The sequence below is a fragment of the Microtus pennsylvanicus genome, chromosome 14, assembly GCF_037038515.1.
Source record: "Microtus pennsylvanicus isolate mMicPen1 chromosome 14, mMicPen1.hap1, whole genome shotgun sequence".
NCBI lineage: Eukaryota > Metazoa > Chordata > Mammalia > Rodentia > Cricetidae > Microtus > Microtus pennsylvanicus.
In genome coordinates, this window is record NC_134592.1 from 16,745,901 (window position 1) to 16,765,529 (window position 19,629).

At 38.6% G+C, this 19,629-nt stretch overlaps 1 protein-coding gene and 1 non-coding gene across 2 annotated transcripts in view; one reads left to right on the forward strand and one right to left on the reverse strand.

The window, feature by feature from the left end:
• The window catches only part of Catsperb (catsper channel auxiliary subunit beta), a 200,199-nt gene that overhangs the window by 84,866 nt on the left and 95,704 nt on the right, over nt 1-19,629 (reverse strand). Inside the window, exons 15-16 of the mRNA XM_075947829.1 lie at nt 18,854-19,012; nt 12,436-12,580 (exon numbers count right to left, since the gene is read on the reverse strand). Of these exons, the coding sequence (XP_075803944.1) occupies nt 12,436-12,580; nt 18,854-19,012 (304 nt within the window). The remainder of the gene's footprint in view (nt 1-12,435; nt 12,581-18,853; nt 19,013-19,629) is intronic.
• LOC142835443 (U6 spliceosomal RNA) lies at nt 2,945-3,052 on the forward strand. Its single transcript, XR_012907870.1, has one exon. It is a non-coding gene; the product is annotated as a U6 spliceosomal RNA (small nuclear RNA).

Here is a 19,629-nt window from a genome sequence, read left to right on the forward strand (position 1 = left end):
TAAGCTATAAGAGCTAGCGGCGCAAGCATAAGATAAGGCCTAGCATTCGTAAGTGATAAGTCTCCATGTCATAATTGGGAACTGGTTGGTGGCCCAAAGAAAGCTTGCTACAGATGCAATTGCCTGTACCTGTATTGGAGGCATATCATATTGTCTGCTTGATGGATTTTTCCTTAAATCAGTGTAAAGTGTTCATCTTCATCTTTTCTTATTCGAGGCTTTGAAATCTACTTTGCCATATATTAGAACAACAATACATGGGTCTTCTCGGCCCATATGCATGAAACACCTTTTCTCCTCCCTTCGATATATGGTCACATCTGCTTTATAAGGTGAGACGTGTTTCTTGGAGGCAGCAAAAGAGTTGAATCAGTGGTCGTACATTATGTTAGCCTATTTCTATCATTGAAAGTTTTAATTTTTCCTGTAATTAGGACAGATCGCTTTACTGGAAATAGTCTGGGGTTAGCTGCTGCTGTCTTTTAAAACTTGCAGTACAGGATCTCTGTGAGTTCGAGACCAGACTGGTCTACAAGAGCTAGTTCCAGGACAGGCTCCAAAACCACAGGGAAACCCTGTCTCAAAAAACCAAAAAAAAAAAACCTTGCAGTACAGCAAACCATGCTCTCTTTGCTTGGAAAGCTTCCGGTGAATAATTTGCAGTTATTCTGATAGACCTGACTTAATATGGGACTTGGTGCTTCTCCCTTGCTAGTGTTTTTTGTTATGTGGTTTTATTGTTTTGGTTATAACAATATGGGGAGTTTCCTTTCCTGTCTGCCTGTTTAGTGTCTAAATACTTCCTGCAGGGGGAGGAAAGAGGCGAGGGGGGGTAGAAAGCAGAGAAAAATGTAGAGCTCAATAAAAATCAATTTAAAAAAAGAAAAAATGCTTCCTGCATAAAGACTGTCATCTCTTTTTCTTACTCAGAGAAGTTATTTGTTATGATTCTTTTTAAAAAATGGTTTCTGTGCCTTTGGAACAAGATTTTTTTCTACCTCTATGCCTATTATCAATAAATTTGGTCTTTTTAGCGTATTGTATCTCTTGAAATTGCAACTGGCATCCTTTTGTTATTCTATCTTTGTCACTGTTTTATTGTTTGAGTTTTATCGCTCATCTTCAGGATCAGCTATTTTGTCTTCCTCTTGACCTAGCCTGCTGGGGAGACTTCCAGGAGTGCTTTTTATTTGACTTACGTTTTTTATTTCCAGCAATTCAGATTGTTTTCCTACCTCTCTTGGCTTCATCTTTGATATCTTCTATAGCCTTTATTATTTTCATTCATCTTTGATATCTTCTATAGCCTTTATTATTTTCATTCATCTGTTTGAGTGTACAATCAGGAACTCATTTTATTCTTTGGACATACTTAAATTATTCTTTTGAGTTCTCTGTCCAGGAATTGACACCCACTCTATTAGATGCCAGGGCTGTAGGATTGAGAATTTTGGAGTTCTGTTCTCATGTGTGTGTATGTTTCTAATGCTACTGCAGCGGGATTTACTCATCTGGTGTTATTTACTTGTTTAGTTCACCTTTTTATCAGCTGTGTTATTTCAGTTGGAATACTTGCAATGTTCACAAGGGACTTGGATGTAGTAGCATTGAATGCATAGTTCATAAAAAAAATATTTCCTCAGACCAGGAGCTCAGGGTTCCTGGTGTAAAATCTACCTTCTTTGCAGAACAAAATATTAACATTAGGAACAACCACAGGTGCTATGAGAATGTTGTGTGAGACAATGAATAACTGTGGCCCATTTGACTCCTTCAGCAACTGCTGAAAAATAAACAACCAAAGATAGGGAGAATTATAGTCAGATTTTTGTTAATAAAATTAAGGTGGCCTCTGCTTCTCTGGTTCCAATCCCTCAGTGCCATTCCCAGCTCTATAGCAGATCACCTACCTACTCTGCTCCCTTTCCTCTCTGATTCCATCCCCAGTGAATCACAAAGGCCTTCTCCTCCAACCTCCCTTCCCCTAAGTCATCCCATTATCCTAACCTCCATCACTAGCAGGCATTTCCTGCAAAGGCACCAGGTGAACAGACCTTCAGTATTCCCTACTCTCCTCCAAATCCAATCCCCACCCCCAGTCTCCTGCCTAGCTCCGCATCCCTAGAACACCTGCTGCAACATTTCTTCCTCACCACCCCCATCTTCTGTGGATCCCACAGAGCTTCCCCTCCTAATTTCCCTCCCCCAGCACCACTTGTTGTTTTATCTCTGTCTGCAACTTCACCTGCATCCCCTAATTACCCACAGGACTTTCCTGCCAGGAAAGTAGGGAGGCTGACTGTAGATCTATCTTCCCTCCTTTCCTGTTCCTCCAGATCCAATCTCCCCAGTCTCATCTTCAGCATTATAACAGACCTAACCTCTTGTTTATTCCCATTCCAAGAAGACTAAATAATCAGAGCCTGGTTGTAGACTCTGTTCTCCTACCTTCTGTGAAACCTTCAGACTACTAGCCTATCCCAATTTCTAAGTATCAGCTCCCAATCAGAAGCACATTTTACCTAGAACCCCTGATGTCTACATCTATAAGGTCCAGAGAAAATTTCCCACCAGGCAGCACACAGCCATCACACTCTCCTAAAATCCAGAGAGGAAACAGGAACCATGGAACAACACCCACCCAGGACAAACCAGAAATCAGCACCTAGACCGATAATCATCCCCCAATCCCAAATGCCACAATGCCAGTGTAAAAACAATCAATAATGGCCAGGACGGTATGTCTCCAGTAGAGCCCAGAAACCCTACTGCAGCATGCTGTCAATATTCTAACAGCTGCAACACAAGAAAGAGACCTTAAAACAGCCTATATGAAGATGATAGAGGACTTCAAAGAGGAAATGAATAAATCCCTTAAAGAAATCCAGGAAAATACAAACAAATGGTAAAAGGAAACAAATAAAACTACTCAAGATTTGAAAATGTCGCTCAGTTCAGCAACACATATACTAAAATTGGAATGATATAGAAAAGATTAGCATGGTCCTTGTGCATGGATGAAATGCAAATTCCTGAAGCATTTCATATTTGTATAGATAATTGCACACCAGCCAAATACTTGGAGAGCAAGCACAAACACACACACACACACAGAGAAACACACTACCACCACCATGACCAAAATCAAAAATAGTAGGACTAACAAACACTGGTCATTAATATCTGTTAATATCAATGGACTCGATTTGCTAATAAAAAGACACAGACTAACAGAATGGATACGAAAACAGGACACATCCTTCTGCTGCATACAAAAAAACACACCTTAACTTCAAAGACAGATATTACCTCAGAGTAAAGTGTTGCGAAAAGATTTTCCAATCAAGTGAACCTAAGGAGCAAGTCAGTGTAGCTATCCTACTATCTAACAAAATAGACTTCAAACCAAAATTAACCAAAAGAGATGGAGAGGGACATTTCATATTCATCAAAGGAAAAATGCATCGAGATGAAGTCTCAATTCTGAACGTCTATGCCCCAAATACAACGGCACCCACACTTGTAAAAGAAATATTACTAAAGCTTAAATCACACATCAAACCCCAGACATTAATGGTGGGACTCTTCAACACCCCACTCTCTCCAAGGGTCAGGTCTGCCAGGCAGAAACTTAAGAGAGAAACAAAGGAACTAACAGATGTTGTGACTCAAATGTACTTAACAGACATGTACAGAATATTTCAGCCAAACAAAAAAGAATATAACTTCTTCTCAGCACCTCATGGAACCTTCTCTAAAACTGACCACATACTTGGTCAAAAAAACAAATCTCAATAGAAATGGAAAAAAATGGAATAACCCCCTTGGAAGGCCATTGCTTAAAGTTAGAAAAGAACAACAACTACAATTGCAGAAAGCCTTCAAACTCACTGAAAATAACAACTCTCAACTGAATTATCAATGGGTCAAGGAAAAATTAAAGAAATTAAAGACTTCCTAGATTTCAATAAAAATTAATCCACATGTACAAACTTATGAGACACAATAAAGCAAATCTAAGAGGAAAGTTCATATCACTCAGTGCCCACATAAAAAATTTGGAGAAATCTCATACTAGTGACTTAATATCACACCTGAAAGTTCTAGAACAAAAAGAAGCAAACTCACCCATGAGTAGACAGCAGGAAATAATCAAATTTAGGACTGAAAACAATACCACAGAAATACAGAGAACACTACAAAGAACCAATGAAACAAAGAGCTTTGTTCTAGAACAAAAAGAAGCAAAATCATCCAAGAGGAGTACACAACAGAAATAATCAAACTCCGGGGTGAAATCAATGAAATAGAAAGAAAGAGAACAATACAAAGAATCAATGAAACAAAGAGTTGGTTCTTTGAGAAAATCAACAAGCTAGACAAACCTTTATTCAAACTAACCAAAAAGCAGAGAGAAAACATCCAAATTAACAAAATCAGAAATGAAAAGGAGGACATAACAGCAGACATTGAGGATCCAGAGAATCATTAGGTCATACTTCAAAAGCCTGTACTTCACAAATTGTAAAATCAAAAAGAAATAGACAATTAACTTGATAGATAATACATACCAAAATTAAATCAAATCAGATAAACAATTTAAATAGGCCTATAACCCCTATGGAAATAGAAACAGTCATCAAAAGTCTCCCAACCAAAACGCCCAGGGCCAGATGGTTTCAGTGCAGAATTCTACCAGAATTACAAAGAAGAGCTAATACCAATACTACTAAAATTGTTCCACACAATAGAAACAGAAGAAATGTTGCCACTTTTTTGTAAATCAGGCTACAGTTACCCAGATACCCAAACCATACAAGAAAAAAGAATCACAGAACAATCTTTCTCATTAACATTGGTGCAAAAATACTCAGTAAAATAGTAGCAAACAGAATCCAAGAACACATCAAAAAAAATCCACCATGATCAAATTAAGATTCATACCAGAAATGCAGAAAATCTGCCAATACAATGTACGACATAAACAAACGGAAAGGAAAAAAAAAAAAACACATGATCATTTCATTAAATGCTGAAAAAGTCCTTGAAAAAATCCAACACCCCTTCATGATAAAGGTCTTGCAAAGACCAGGTATACAAAGAACATACCTAAACATAATAAAAGCAATATACAGCAAGCCAACAACCAACATCCAAATGTAGAGAAACTAAAGTGAGTCCACTAAAATCAGAAACAAGACAAGGCTGTCCACTCTCTCCCTATCTCTTCGATATAGTACTTGAAGTTCTAGCTTGAGCAATAAGACACAAAAGGAGATTAAGTGGATACAAACTAGAAAGAAAAAGCCAAACTTTAGGTATTTGCAGATGATACAATAGTATACATAAGTGACCCCAAAAATTCTATCAGAGAACTCCTCCAGCTGATACACACCTCCAGTAATGTGGCTGGATACAAGATTAACTCAAAAAAGTCAGTAGCCTTCCTCTATACAAATGATAAATGGGCTGAGGAGCATGATCCTTTACAATAGCCACAAATAATATAAAATATCTTAGGGTAACACTTACCAAACAAGTGAAATACCTACATGACAAGAACTTTAAGCCTTTGAAGAAAGAAATTGGAGAAGAGATGAGAAAATGGGAAGATCCCCCATGCTCATGAATTGGTGGGATTAACATAGTAAAAATAACAGTCTTAGCAAAAGTAATCTAAAAATTCAATGCAGTCCCCATCAAAATCCCAAAACAATTCTTCACAGACCTCAAAAGAACAATACTCAGCTTCATATGGGGGGAAAAGAGCAGGACAGTTAAACCAATCCTGTATAATAAAGGAACTTCTGGAAATATCACCATCACTGACTTCAAGCTCCACTATAGAGCTATAGTCATAGAAACAGCTTGATATCGGCATCAAAACATACACATGGATCAATGGAAGATGGGGGAGAGTCTTCTGTTTTGTGTTAATTTCGTTGGTTAAATAAACTGCCTTGGCCCTTTAATAGGACAGAAAATTAGGTAAGCAGAGTAAAAAGAACAGAATGCTGGGAGAAAGAAGCTGAGTCAGGGAGTTGCCATGATTCTCCCACTCCAGACAGACGCAGGTTAAGATCTTCCCTGGTAAGCCACCTCGTGGGCTACACATATTATTAGAAATGGGTTAGATCAATATGTAAGAGCTAGCCAATAAGAGGCTGGAACTAATGGGCCAGGCAGTGTTTAAAAGAATACAGTTTCCATGTAATTTTTTTGGGTATAAAGCTAGCCGTGCGGGTGGCCAGGTGCCAGGAACATAGCCCGCCACTCCTATTACAGCAAATGGAGTTGAATCAAAGTTTCTGACATTAATCCACACATATATATGAACACCTGATTTTTGACAAAGAAGCCAAAAAATATAAAATGGAAAAAAGAAAACATCTTCAACAAATGGTGCTGGCCTAACTGGATGGTGGCATGTAAAAGAATGCAAATAGATCCATACGTATGGTCCTGCATAAAACTGGAGTCCAAGTGGACCAAAGACCTCAACATAAATACAGTCACACTGAACTTCATAGAAGAGAAAGAGGGAAGTAACCTTGAAAGCATTTGCACAAGAAAGAACTTCCTGGAAAAAAAAATCCAGTAGCACAGTCACTGAGATAAACAAATGGAACCTCCTGAAGCTGAAAAGTTTCTGTAAGTCAAAGACCACGGTCAACAAGAGAAAAAGGCCAACAGCCAACATCTAAATGTAGAGAAACTAAATGAGTCCACTAAAATCAGAAAAAAAACAAGGCTGTCCACCCTCTGTCCAAAATTGAAAAGATCTTCACAAACCCCACATCTCATGGAAGGCTGATGTTCAAAATATATAAAGAACTCAAGAAACTTGGCATCAAAATACCAAATAATCCAATATAAAATGGGGTACAGATCTAAACAGAGAATTCTCAGCAGAAGAATCTCAAATAGCTGAAAAACACTTCAAGAATTATTCAACATCCTTAGCCCTCAGGGAAATGTAAATCAAAAAGACTCTGAGATACCATCTAACACCTGCCAGAATGACTAAGAACAAAATCACTAATGAAAGCACATGTTGGAGAGCATATAGAATAAGGGGAGCATTCCTACACTGCTGGCGGGAGTGCAAACTTGTACAGGCACTTTGGAAATCAGTCTTGAGGTTTTCAGAAAATTGAGAACAATCATCCACAAGGTCCAGCTAAACCAATCTTGGGCATATACCCAATGTGACTTACTACAAGGACATTTCTCAACTATGTTCATAAAAGCATTATCCATAAATGCTGGAACATGGAAACAACCTAGATGCCCATAAACTGAAGAATGGATTAAGAAAATGTGGTACCACTAATGAACATTGATGCAAAAATATAAAATAAAATGCTCACAAATTGAATACAAAAACACATCAGAACCACCATCCAGTTTGATTAGAGAGATGTAGGGATGGTTCAAAATATGAAAATCTGTCAATGTAATCCACCATATAAACAAACTGAAAAATAAAAACCACATGATCATCTCATTAGATGCTGAAAAAGCTTTTGATAAAATACATCTCTTCATGATAAAGGCCTTGGAGAGAGAAGGGATACAAGGAACATACCTAAACATAATAAAAGGCAATATACAGAAAGCCAACAGCCAACATCAAACTAAATGGAGAGAAACTTACAGTGCTACCACTGAAATCAGGAACAAGACAAGTTGTCCACTCTCTCCATTTCTATTCAAAATAGTACTTATTGAGGTCCTAGCTAGAGCAATAAGACACCAAAAAGAGATCAAGGGGATACAAATCAGAGAAGATGTCAAAGTCTCACTATTTGCTGATGATGTGATAGTTTACATAAGTGATCCCAAAAAATCTACCAAGGAACTTCTATAACTCATAAACACTTTTAGTAAGGTAGCAGGATACAAGATTTAACTCAAAAAAAATCAGTAGCTCTCCTGTACACAGATGATAAAAGGGCTGAGAATGAAATCAGAGAGAATGATATCACCCTTCAAAATAGCCACAAACAGCATAAAATATCTTGGAGTAACTCTAACCAAACAAGTAAAAGACATGTATGACAAGAACTTTAAATCTTTGAAGAAAGAAATTGAAGAAGACACCAGAAAATGGAAAGATCTCCCATGCTCTTGGACAGGTAGAATGAACATAGTAAAAGTGGCAATCTTACCTAACTCAATTTACAGATTAAATGCAATGCCCATGAAAATCCCAGAAAAATTCTTCAAAGACCTTGAAAGAACAGTACTCAACTTCATATGGAAAAGCAAAAAAAAAAAAAAAAAACAGCATAGCCAAAAACAATCCTGTACAATAAAAGAACTTCTGGATGCATCCCAATCTCTGACTTCAAACTCTACTACAGAGCTATATTACTGAAAACAGCTTGGTAATTGCATAAAAACAGACAGGAGGACCGATGGAATTGAATTGAAGACCCTAATATTAATCCACACAATTTTCAACACCTGATTACCTGATTTTTGAAAAAGAAGCAAAATATATCAAATGGAAAAAAGAAAGCATATTTAACAAGTGGTGCTGTCATAACTGAATATCAACATTGAGAAGAATGAAAATAAACCCATATCTATCACAATGCACAAAACTCAAGTCCAAATGGATCAAAGACCTCAACATAAAGTCAGCCACACTGAACCTCATAGAAGAGAAAATGGGAAGTACACTTGAAGTCATTGGCACAGGAGACCACTTCCTAAATATAACCCCAGTAGCACAGACACTGAGAGAAACAATTAATAAATGGGACGTCCTAAGACTGAAAAGCTTCTGCAAAGCAAAGGATATGGTCAACAAGACAAAATGACAGCATACAGAAGGAAAAAGATCTTCACCAACCCCACATCAGACAGAGGTCTGATCTCCAAAATATACAAAGAACTCAAGAAATTGGTCATCAAAAGAACAATAATCCAATAAAAAAAAATGGAGTACAGACCTAAACAGAGAATTCTCAACAGAGGAATCTAAAATGGCTGAAAGACACTTAAGGAAATGCTCAGCATCCTTAGTTATCAGAGAAATGCAAATCAAAACAACTCTGAGATTCAATCTTACACCTGTAAGATTGGCCAAGATCAAAAACATTGATGACACCTTATGCTGGAGAGGTTGTGGGGTAAAGGGAAAACTCCTGCATTGCTGGTGGGAGTGTGAGCTGGTACAGCCCCTTTGGATATCAGTGTGGTGATTTCTCAGAAAATATCCTTCCTCAAAACCCAGCAATACATCTTTGGGGTATATATCAAAGGATGTTCAACCGTGCCACAACGACATGTGCTCAACTATGTTCATAGCAGCATTGTTTGTCGTAGCCAGAACCTGGAAGCAACCTAAATGCCCTTCAACCAAGGAATGGATAAGGAAAGTGTGATACATTTACACAATGGAGTACTACACAGCAGAAAAAAATAATGACATCATGAAATTTGTAGGCAAATGGAGGGAGTTCAAAAACATCATTTTGAGAGAAGTAACCCAGACACAGAAAGACAATTATCACATGTACTCACTCGGTGGTTTTTAAACATAAAGCAAAGAAAGCCAGCCTACAAATCACAATCCCAGAGAACTTAGACAACAATGAAACTAAGAGAGACTTACATAGATCTAATCTACATGGGAAGTAAAAAAGGGCAAGATCTCCTGAATAAATTAGGATCTTGGGGACCTTGGGAGAGAGTTGAAGGAGAGGGGAGATCAGGGAGGGGAGCAGAGAAAAATGTAGAGCTCAATAAAAATCAAGAAAAAAAGAAAACATGGTATGTATACACAATGGAGTATTACTAAGTGGTTTTTTAAAAAGTAATAGCATCATAAAATTTGCAGGCAAATGAATGGAACTAGATAAAAATCATCCTGAGTGAGGCACCAAGAACCAGAAAGACAAACAATACCATGAACTCATTCTTAAGTGGATATTATATGAGAAGCAAAGGATAGCCAGGCTACAAACCATGGCCCAAGAAAAGCTAGGTAAAAAGGAGGGCCCAAGGATTGGATTCTCCTGGGAAGGGGAAACTCCTGGGTTAACTGGGGGTGGGAGAACACTAGGGGAATGGGAACATGAGGGATCATGTTGGGTGGTTTGTGGGCAAGATAGACATGAAGAATAATGAAAGAGATATCTTGGTACAGAGGACATTTAGGGGTTAGGGAGAACCCTAGTACTAGGAAAACTCAAAGGAATCCACAAGGATGACCCCAGCTAGAGAGAATCTATAAACACCACCTTACTAAGCCATTATAATTTCTAACTGCATTCTAAATATTAATCCTTATAGCCATAATTGAATGTAGCTTTCACCCATTATCAAAGAAATTTTTAGTTTTAAAAGACAGCCATTACAGATGAGACGCCAAGGACAATGGCATGCGGTTTTGATCCTACGCAATCTGCTGGCTTGGTGGGAGCCTAGCCAGTTTGGATGTTCACCTTCCTAGATATGGACGGAGGGGGGAGGACCTAGGACTTACCACAGGGCAGGGAACCCTGACAGCTCTTTGGACTGGAAAGGGAGGGGGAGAGGAGTGGGGGGAAGGGGAGAGGGGTGGGAGGAGGGGGAGAAGAGTGGGAGGAGGGGGAGGGAAATGGGAGGCTGGTGGGAGGAGGTGGAAATTTGTTTTTTTTTTTCTTTTCTTTATCCTCCTTTTATCAATAAAAAAATTAAAAAAAAAAAAAAAAAAAGACAGCCATTACAGGAAAGCACAACTAATCAGAAGGCAGAGGACAAGAGATCATGTGGTTCCCAGCGACAACTGATACATTGACAATACAACTCTGGCATCCAAGGCTCAGGCAGCATTGCGGAAGAGTGGGAAGAAAGAATGTAAGAGCCAGAACAGGAAGTCATGGTATCTTCTGTGTTTATAGTGGGAGCTATACCTATACAGTCTCTACAATATGATTCCCAAACAAGCCGACTGATGTGGGAGTGTCATATATCAATGTGTTGATTTCATTGGTTAAGCAATAAAGAAACTGCTTGGCCCTCATAGGTTAAAACATAGGTGGGTGGAGTAAACAGAACAGAATGCTGGGAGGAAGAAGAAGTGAGCTCAGACTCGACAGCTCTGCTCTCTGGAGAGAGACGCCATGCTCCTCTCTCCTGGGCAGACGCACACGATGAAGCTCTGACCCAGGATGGACGTAGGCTAGAATCTCCCTGGTAAGCCACTTCGTGGGCTACACAGATTATAAGAAATGGGCTAGTCCAGGTGTGAGAGTTAGCCTAGAAGAGGCTAGATAGAAATGGGCCAAGCAGTGTTTAAATGAATACAGTTTGTGTGTTGTTATTTCAGGCATAAGCTAGCCAGGCGGCCAGGGTGCTGGGGACGCAGCCCCACCGCTCCTATTACAACAGCCAACAGACATGATAACATGAAAGGGGAAAGTCTCATGGCTCCAACACTAGATAAAGAACTACAGGGAAGTAAAGAGTGCTGAGAGCAAGAGAAATAGTCTTCCCTAGGAAAGAGTCTCCCTATAGGTTTGCCAATATCAAATATTCGAGAATGAAATTATATATATATATATATATATATATATATATATATATACAGGTAACATTATATTATATATTGTTATGTTGTATATAGTGTATGGACTGAACAGATTGTGTGCCTGTGTGCATATATTTCACAACAATTAATGAAAAATATACAAATTTGAGACAAAGTGGGGAGAGCTATATGGGAGGGGATAGAGGGAAGAAAGGGAAGGGAAAATCATGTAATATTATTCATATTAAAAACCTTTAACAAAAAGGAAAAATACTCCACTAAAAAAAAAAGATTTCAAAAACTCAAAGACAGAATAGCTAACTGAAAATGCAGAGCAGGGGGACACGGAAACACGAGGACCATGCCCTTCCTTATTCAGGTCCCGAGTCTGGTTGGTTGTATTCAACTGAATGGGAAGGGAGCAGGCAATTGTAGGTTAGATCAATCACTGCCAACTTTTTTTTTTCATTTTACAACAAACTGACAGCTTCATTGACTCAGTCAAAGAAACTGTGAAGATGGAGAGCAAACAATCATTCATATCGTGTCACTTCTTAAGTTTCTGTGACCTGAGCTGTAGCTACTTCATCAGCAAAACCAAAGCAAGCACTTCCTTCTTTGGCATTGCAGTTGTGAGTATTAAATAAGACACTGTCTAAAACATGTGAAGCAAAATTATATCTCCATTGTGGCATGTATTATTATTTGGTTTGGGAAAAGGAAACAGCACTGAAAACACAGCCAGCATGCTAACCCAGGGTTCTTTTTTATGGCTGTTCATATGATTTGTCTCTGTAGAGTCCTATATTTGAGGCCTTATTATTAGTTGATTAATACGTATTTTTCAAACAGTTTACATTCCTGAGCCAAATGTAGAACTAACTTAAAACCCCAAAAAGAATGTTCCTTACCTGCCTTTGACATGTAAATCATTCCATTTTGTGTAATAAAAGATATAGCTGAAGAATAAAAACAATGAATAGTCTTCCTTACAAAGTTACTGAGAAAGTCACACAATTGTTCAAAAGTATTGCCACCATCCATTGAAAGCCATACCTAAAGAAATAAAGAGATATTACCTCACTGATTTTCAAAATTACCTATTAGCCTGATCTTCCTACAAAAGAGAAACCATGTAGTACTATTTTCCTCACATCTTGATGTCCACGACAAACTAAGGCACACACTGGCTACTTTCCCACTCACCCACTTGATTTACCCTCCCAAGAGTTTGTATTGTCACAAGCAATTAGGAAACTGAGTGACTGAATGACATTTTACTGCCTTCTCATTCTCTCCTCTCTTTCTCTCTCTTTCCTCTCTCTCTCTCTCTCTCTCTCTCTCTCTCTCTCTCTCTCTCTCTCTCTCTCTCAAACACGCACGCGCGCGCGCGCGTGTGTGTGTGTGTGTGTGTGTGTGTGTGTGTGTGTGTGTGTGTTACATGCATGAGGGAGACTACAGGATGACATTGAGTGAATTCCTCTATTGTGTGCTCTGACTGATTGAGACAGTCTTTTATTGAACAGGAAGTTTATTGCTTTGGACACGTTGGCTGGCCAGCGAGCTCTCTGGATCTGCCTGTCTCTGTTCCCTAATGCAGTTGCTATAAGTGTGCACAGCCATGCTCAACCTTTCACACTGGTGTTGGGGATTTGAACTCAGGTCCTCAAACTTTCAGAGCAAGTGAAAGCAGCCGAGACAGCTTCCCAGTGCTACATATTGTGTTTTTTATTTGTATTTTTCTGACACTTAGGAGCTATACCATCTCTTCGCAGGTTTATTTCTATTTTTGTTTCAATGGAATGCCTCTTTGTATCATTTCTGTTTTTAACTACTAGATTTTCCTTTTGAAAATACTTTATATGAATTCTTTCGCTATTGTTATTGTTAATTCTCCCCTCTATTATCAGGCCTATATTCTAGTCTTCCTTAAAAATTATGGCGTCTATATTGTGTCTTTCATCCCTCCAAGCTGGGAAACAGAAGTACAACGCTATCATTCTAGCACTAGGAAGGCTGAAGCAGGCAAGTTCAAGCCTAACTTGGGCTATCAAGTGTGGTCCAGGCTAGCCTGGAGTAGATTGTAAGACTGTCTCAAGGAAAAACAAAATATAGGACCACGAGCCCAAGAGAATAGTATACCAGGATCTTTTATCCCCAGTGCAAGTATCCTCACTGTAGCTTATGCTAACAGGGCCTTTTTGCCAGCATTCTTACCATCACTTCTATATTAGCTTTTGTTCCATAAGTGGTTCTGAGTATTTGGTCTCTTAATTCCTCCGCCCACTATGAGGAATAGGACTCTGTCTCACTTCTTAGATGAGTTTTATTGAACATCATCTAAAGCCTTTTCACTTCAATTACAGCTGTTTATTGCCCATGGTCAGATATACACATGGAAAATGTGAGTCATAGAGTCTATCGGCAATATTCCTGGTTTACATGCCATCAAATCTGACAGGAACAGCAAACTCTTCCAAAATTTGTTTTCTACCCAATGCCTAGGAATTCTAGAATAGAAAACTATGAAGTAGTCACATTGGCAAAAAATGAGAGCAAACTGTTAGCTAAAGTCTTAGAATTCTACTACAGTCAGGGCAACACAGAGAAAATAACATGGACGGAGATTGAGAAGAGAACAAGCTCAGGAGTGTAACGTATTTCCTAAAGAATGTGTGCAGCAGGATGTGTGGGGAACAAAAGTCAATGGCCAGAGGAGAAATTAGAGGTTCTAAACCATTAGTTTAGGAAGTAAAATAAGGGAGTTTCAAGAAGCCCCAATACCAGGATGTCACCTTTCTCCATCTTCAATTCTGTATACAGTAGAGACTGAAAGCCAAGAAATCATAAGCATTGTTAAAATAAAGATGGTTTATGCACATTGGGAGGCACAGATTCAGTCGAAACGAAGTACGTCTGAGGTCAAGTGGAGAAAGATTGAATGAATTAACAATGAGGTAAGGTGCTAAAAATCACCCTGAACATTTAGTATGCCTTGTTAGTTTCCCAAGTTCTTTTTCTGAGACAGAATCTCACGCTGAAGCCAAAACTGGCCTTGGACAGACAGCGCTCCATCCATCTCAGCCTCCAGACTGTGGGGACGGCAGGTGGGGCCATTATGTTTCACTTCCCTGATTGTCTTCAGAGACCTTAGATTGGTACTGCTTGTCTTCCCATAGGTGTGATTGCTAGAAAGAGCTATTCATACGCAATGGATGTTCCAAGACAGTCATCATATGGACAGAAATTCTAGATTACACTGTGAATCTCTGGAGTCTGTAGCCACTATCTATCCAAATAGAAATCATTCTTTGAAGTTCATGATTGAAGAGCTTGCATCTTTGAAATAAAACTGTACCTTGTCATGTAGATCTCAGAATCTAACAGAGAAACACTGTTTTCTTTCTTGACTAACTGTCATAATCAAAATTTTTGTTTCCAGGGGAAAAATCATACTGTGAAAGTGAACACAAACCTATACTCCACAAAATTGGAAAAAATAAAGGAAATGGACAATTTTCTGTATGAATATCACTTACCAAAATTAAATCAAGACCAAATGAGCAAATTAAATATACCTATAACTGCTAAAGAAATAGAAACAGTCATCAAAAATCTTCCAACCAAAAAAAAAAATTCCAGGACCAGATGGTTTCAGCTCAGACTTCTACAAGATTTTGAAAGCAGAACTAATACCAATACTCCTCAAATTATTGTACACAATAGAAACAGAAGGAACATTGCCAAACTCTTTTTATGAGGCTACAATTACCCTGATACCCAAACCACATAAAGACATTACTAAGAAAGAGAATTACAGACAAATCTCCCTCATGAACATTGATGCAAAGATACTCAATAAAATACTGTCAACCGAATCCAAAAACATATCATAAAAGTCATCCATCAAGATCAAGTCGGCTTCATCCCAGAGATGCAGAGATGGTTCAAAATACAAAAATCTATCAATATAATCTACCATATAAACAAACTGAAAAATAAAAACACATGATCATCTCATTAGATGCTGAAAAAGTCTTTGACAAAATATAAGAACCCTTTATGATAAAAGTCCTGGGGAGAGCAGGGATACAAGGAACATACCTAAACCTAAGAAAGACAATATATAGCAAGCCAACAGCAAACAAAAAACTAAATGGAGAGAAACTCCCAGCGATTCCACTGAAATCAGGAACAAGATAAAGTTGTTCACTCTCTCCATATCTATTCAATATAGTTCTTGAAGTCCTAGCTAGAGCAATAAGAAAACAAAGGAAATCAAGGGGATACAAATCAGAAAAGAAGTCAAACTCTCACTATTTGCTGATGGCATCATAGTTTATATAAGAGATCCCAAAAATTCTACCAAGGAACTTCTACAACTCATAAGCACTTTCAGTATTGTAGCAGGATACAAGATTAACTCAAAAAAGTCAGTATCCCTTCTGTACACAGATGTTAAATGGGCTGAGAAAGAAATCAGAGAAACATCACCCTTCACTATAGCCACAAAAAGAATAAAATAGCTTGGAGTAACTCTAACTAAATAAGTAAAAGACATGTATGACAAGAACTTTAAATCTTGGAAGAAAGAAATTGAAGAAGACACCAGAAAGTGGGAAGATCTCCCATGCTCTTGTTTAGGTAGAATTAACATAGTAAAAATGGCAATCTTACAAAAAGAAATCTACAGATTAAATGCAATGCCCATGAAAATCCCAGAAAAATTCTTCAAAGACCTCAAAAGAATGGTATTCAATTTCATATGGAAAAGCAAAATACCCAGGATAGTCAAAACAATCCTGTACAATAAAGGAACTTCTGGAGACATTACAATAACTGACTTCTAATTCTCCTACAGAACTTTAGTACTGAAAACAGATTGATAATGGCATAAAAACAGACAGGAACCCCTCTAGAGCCAAGTCTCTTGCCAACCCAGGGATGACCCCAGCTAGGTCCTTGGGCAGCAGAGTAGAGGGTGCCTGAACTGGCCTTGCCCCATAGTCACACTGATGATTATCTTGAATATCACCATAGAATCTTTGTCTGGCGACGGATGGAGATAGAGACAAAGTCCCTCATCAGAGCAACAGACTGAGCCCCCAAGGTCCAGTTGAAGAGCAGAAGGAGTGAGAAGATGAGCAAAGAAGTCCGGACCACGAGGGGTTGGTCCACCCACTGAGACATTGTGCCTGTTCTAATGGGAGCTCACCAAATCAGCTGGACTGGGACTGAATGAGCATGCAACCAAACCGGACTCTCGGAATGTGGCTGAAAATGGGGGCTGACTGAGAAGCCATTGATAACGGCACTGGGACTTGTTTCAACTGCATGTACTGGCTTTTGGGGTCCCTAATGTATTTGGATGCAAAGCTTCATAGGCCTGGAAGTGGTGGTGGGGGGCTTGGACTTCCCACAGGGCAGGGTTCCCTGCTCTCTCTTAAGAAGGGAGGGGGAGGGAGGAAGGTGAGTGAGGGGAAAGGGAGGAAAATGGGAGGAGAGGAGGACCAATGGAATTGATTAAAGACCCAGATATCAATCTAAACACCCATGAACACCTGATTTTTGACAAAGAAATAAAAATTATAAAATGAAAAAAAGAAAGCATATTCAACAAATGGTGCTGGCATAACTGGATATCAACATGTAGAGGAATGAAAATAGATCCATATCTATCACCATGCACAAAACTCAAGTCCAAATGGATCAAAGACCTCAACATGAAACCAACCACACTGAACCTCATAGAAAAGAAAGTGAGAAGTACACTTGAACACCTTGGCACAGGAGACCACTTCCTAAATATAACCCCAGTAGCACAGACACTGAGAGAAACAATTAATAAACAAACTGAAAAATTTCTGTAAAGCAAAGGACATGGTCAACAAGACAAAATGACAGCCTACAGAATGGGAAAAGATCTTCACCAACCCCATATCAGACAGAGGTCTGATCTCCAAAATATACAAAAAACTAAAAGATTTGGTCATCAAAAGAACAAATAATCCAATAAAAAAAAGGAATACAGACCTAAACAGAGAACTCTCAACACAAGAATCTAAAATGGCTGAAAGATACTTAAGGAAATGTTCAACATCCTAAGTCATCAGAGGAATGCAAATCAAAACAACTCTGAGATTTCAACTTACACCTGTAAGAATGGCCAAGATCAAAACCACGGATGATAGATACCTTATACTGGAGAGGTTGTGGGGTAAAGGGAACACTCCTGCATTGCTGGTGGAATGCATTATATATCAGTATAATAATTTCTCAGAAAATTAGGAAACAACCTTCCCCAAGACCCAGCAATACCGCTTTTAGGTATATTGCCCTTCAACTGAAGAATAGATAACAAAAATGTGGTGTATTAACACAATGAAGTACTACACCACAGAAAAATAACGATGACATCTTGAAAATTGCAGGTAAATGGATGGATCTAGAAAGCATCACATTGAGTGAGGTAATCCAGTCTCAGAAAGATAAATATCATATGAACTCACTCATAAGTGGTTTTTAGACATAAAGCAAAGAAAACCGGGCCACAAACACAATCCCAGAGAACCTAGATAACAATGAGGACACTAAGAGAGACATACATGGATTTAATGTACATGGGAAATAAAAAAAAAAAGACAATATCTCCTGAGTAAATTGGGAGCATGGGGACAGTGGTAGAGGGTTGAAGGGGAGGGGAATGGAGAGGAGGAGAGTGCGAGAAAAATATATAACTCAATAAAAACAATAAAATAAAAAAGAAAGAGTGAATTCAGTGTGTTCACTGGAAGGCACCACAGTGCTTTCTTGGAACTGAATTTCTTCACATGTCATGTTTTGTGCGCCTTACTTTTAACTTGGCTGATAACCAGAGATGTTTTGCCAAAATACCTCTTTACAAAGCTTTCAGGCTACTTACAATAGATCTGTCTGACTAGAGGCCCAAGAACAGAGAGCATCACCAGAAAGAGCTCAGAGGGCAGCAGAGACAGAACAGAATGCATAAGCAAATCAGAGGGAGAGACGGCAATGCCAAGAGCCAGAAATACCAGATAAGACATACTTTTGAAGGATTAATGACAACATCTAGGTCCTAGAGTTGTAAAGAAATGGATTACAGCTGCCGATATTCCGAACCATGATGCTCCATGATTCATTTTTATAAGCTTAGCATGAATAAACAGTTGATAAATGTTATTTCTTCCCTTCTACTTCTACTCTCCAGATCAGTAGAGGACTCCTGGTCTTTATGTACTTAATCCCTCAGCCTACAAAAGTCAGACTACTTACTCTTATTCCAAAAGAAAAAATTTTATGGCTGCATACCTCATTTCCATAAACATACAGAAAGTGGCTTCGGGGATGGAACACCATTCCAACTGGATTGGAGAATGAGGCGGGAAAATGGAAATTTGGAAATTTTGGTTGACTACTTGGTTTCTCATTCTTGAGTACTGACACAGAAACAAAGGTTTGTTTGGAACTCTAGATAAAACACAAGGAAGTCATAAAATTTAGTCCATGATTCTTTGCCCATGGTATAATTTGTAGACTTTCTCATTTTTCAGTTTTAATTAAGACAGGAGCATTCCTGTTATCACTGCAAAGAACTGGACAGATGAGCAGTCACTGGTAACTCTACTCCACTACCCTTACCTGTACATTTTAAAGATGCTGAGATGTAGTGTAGGAAACTAAGGAATTTGTTCAAAGTTGTACAATGAACAGTATCGAGAAGTTTGTGAGTTGTTACTAAAATAATCAGACAGACTCCAGTGTCTGCTCATGCCTTTCATGTTACATGTGGGCACCTGACAAAAATCCTAGTTCTATTGAGTCACAGCCTTGAAAGGAACAAGACTCTGACACCCCATAAATGTCATCTTGGTGTAACGATAATGTTAAAGGCTTTCACCAATTCAAGGGGGAACCTGTCTTAGTTCTTCCCTTGTTTGCCTAACAGCAGAAAATTCTTGAAAATGAGACTGTCAGTCATTTCTTTTCACAGCAGATCTACTCTCAGAAAACAAACAGCAAATAAGATCTACCCTAAATCCCTTTTCCAGGGGAGTCACAGGCTCTGAGAGAGATACCTACATGGT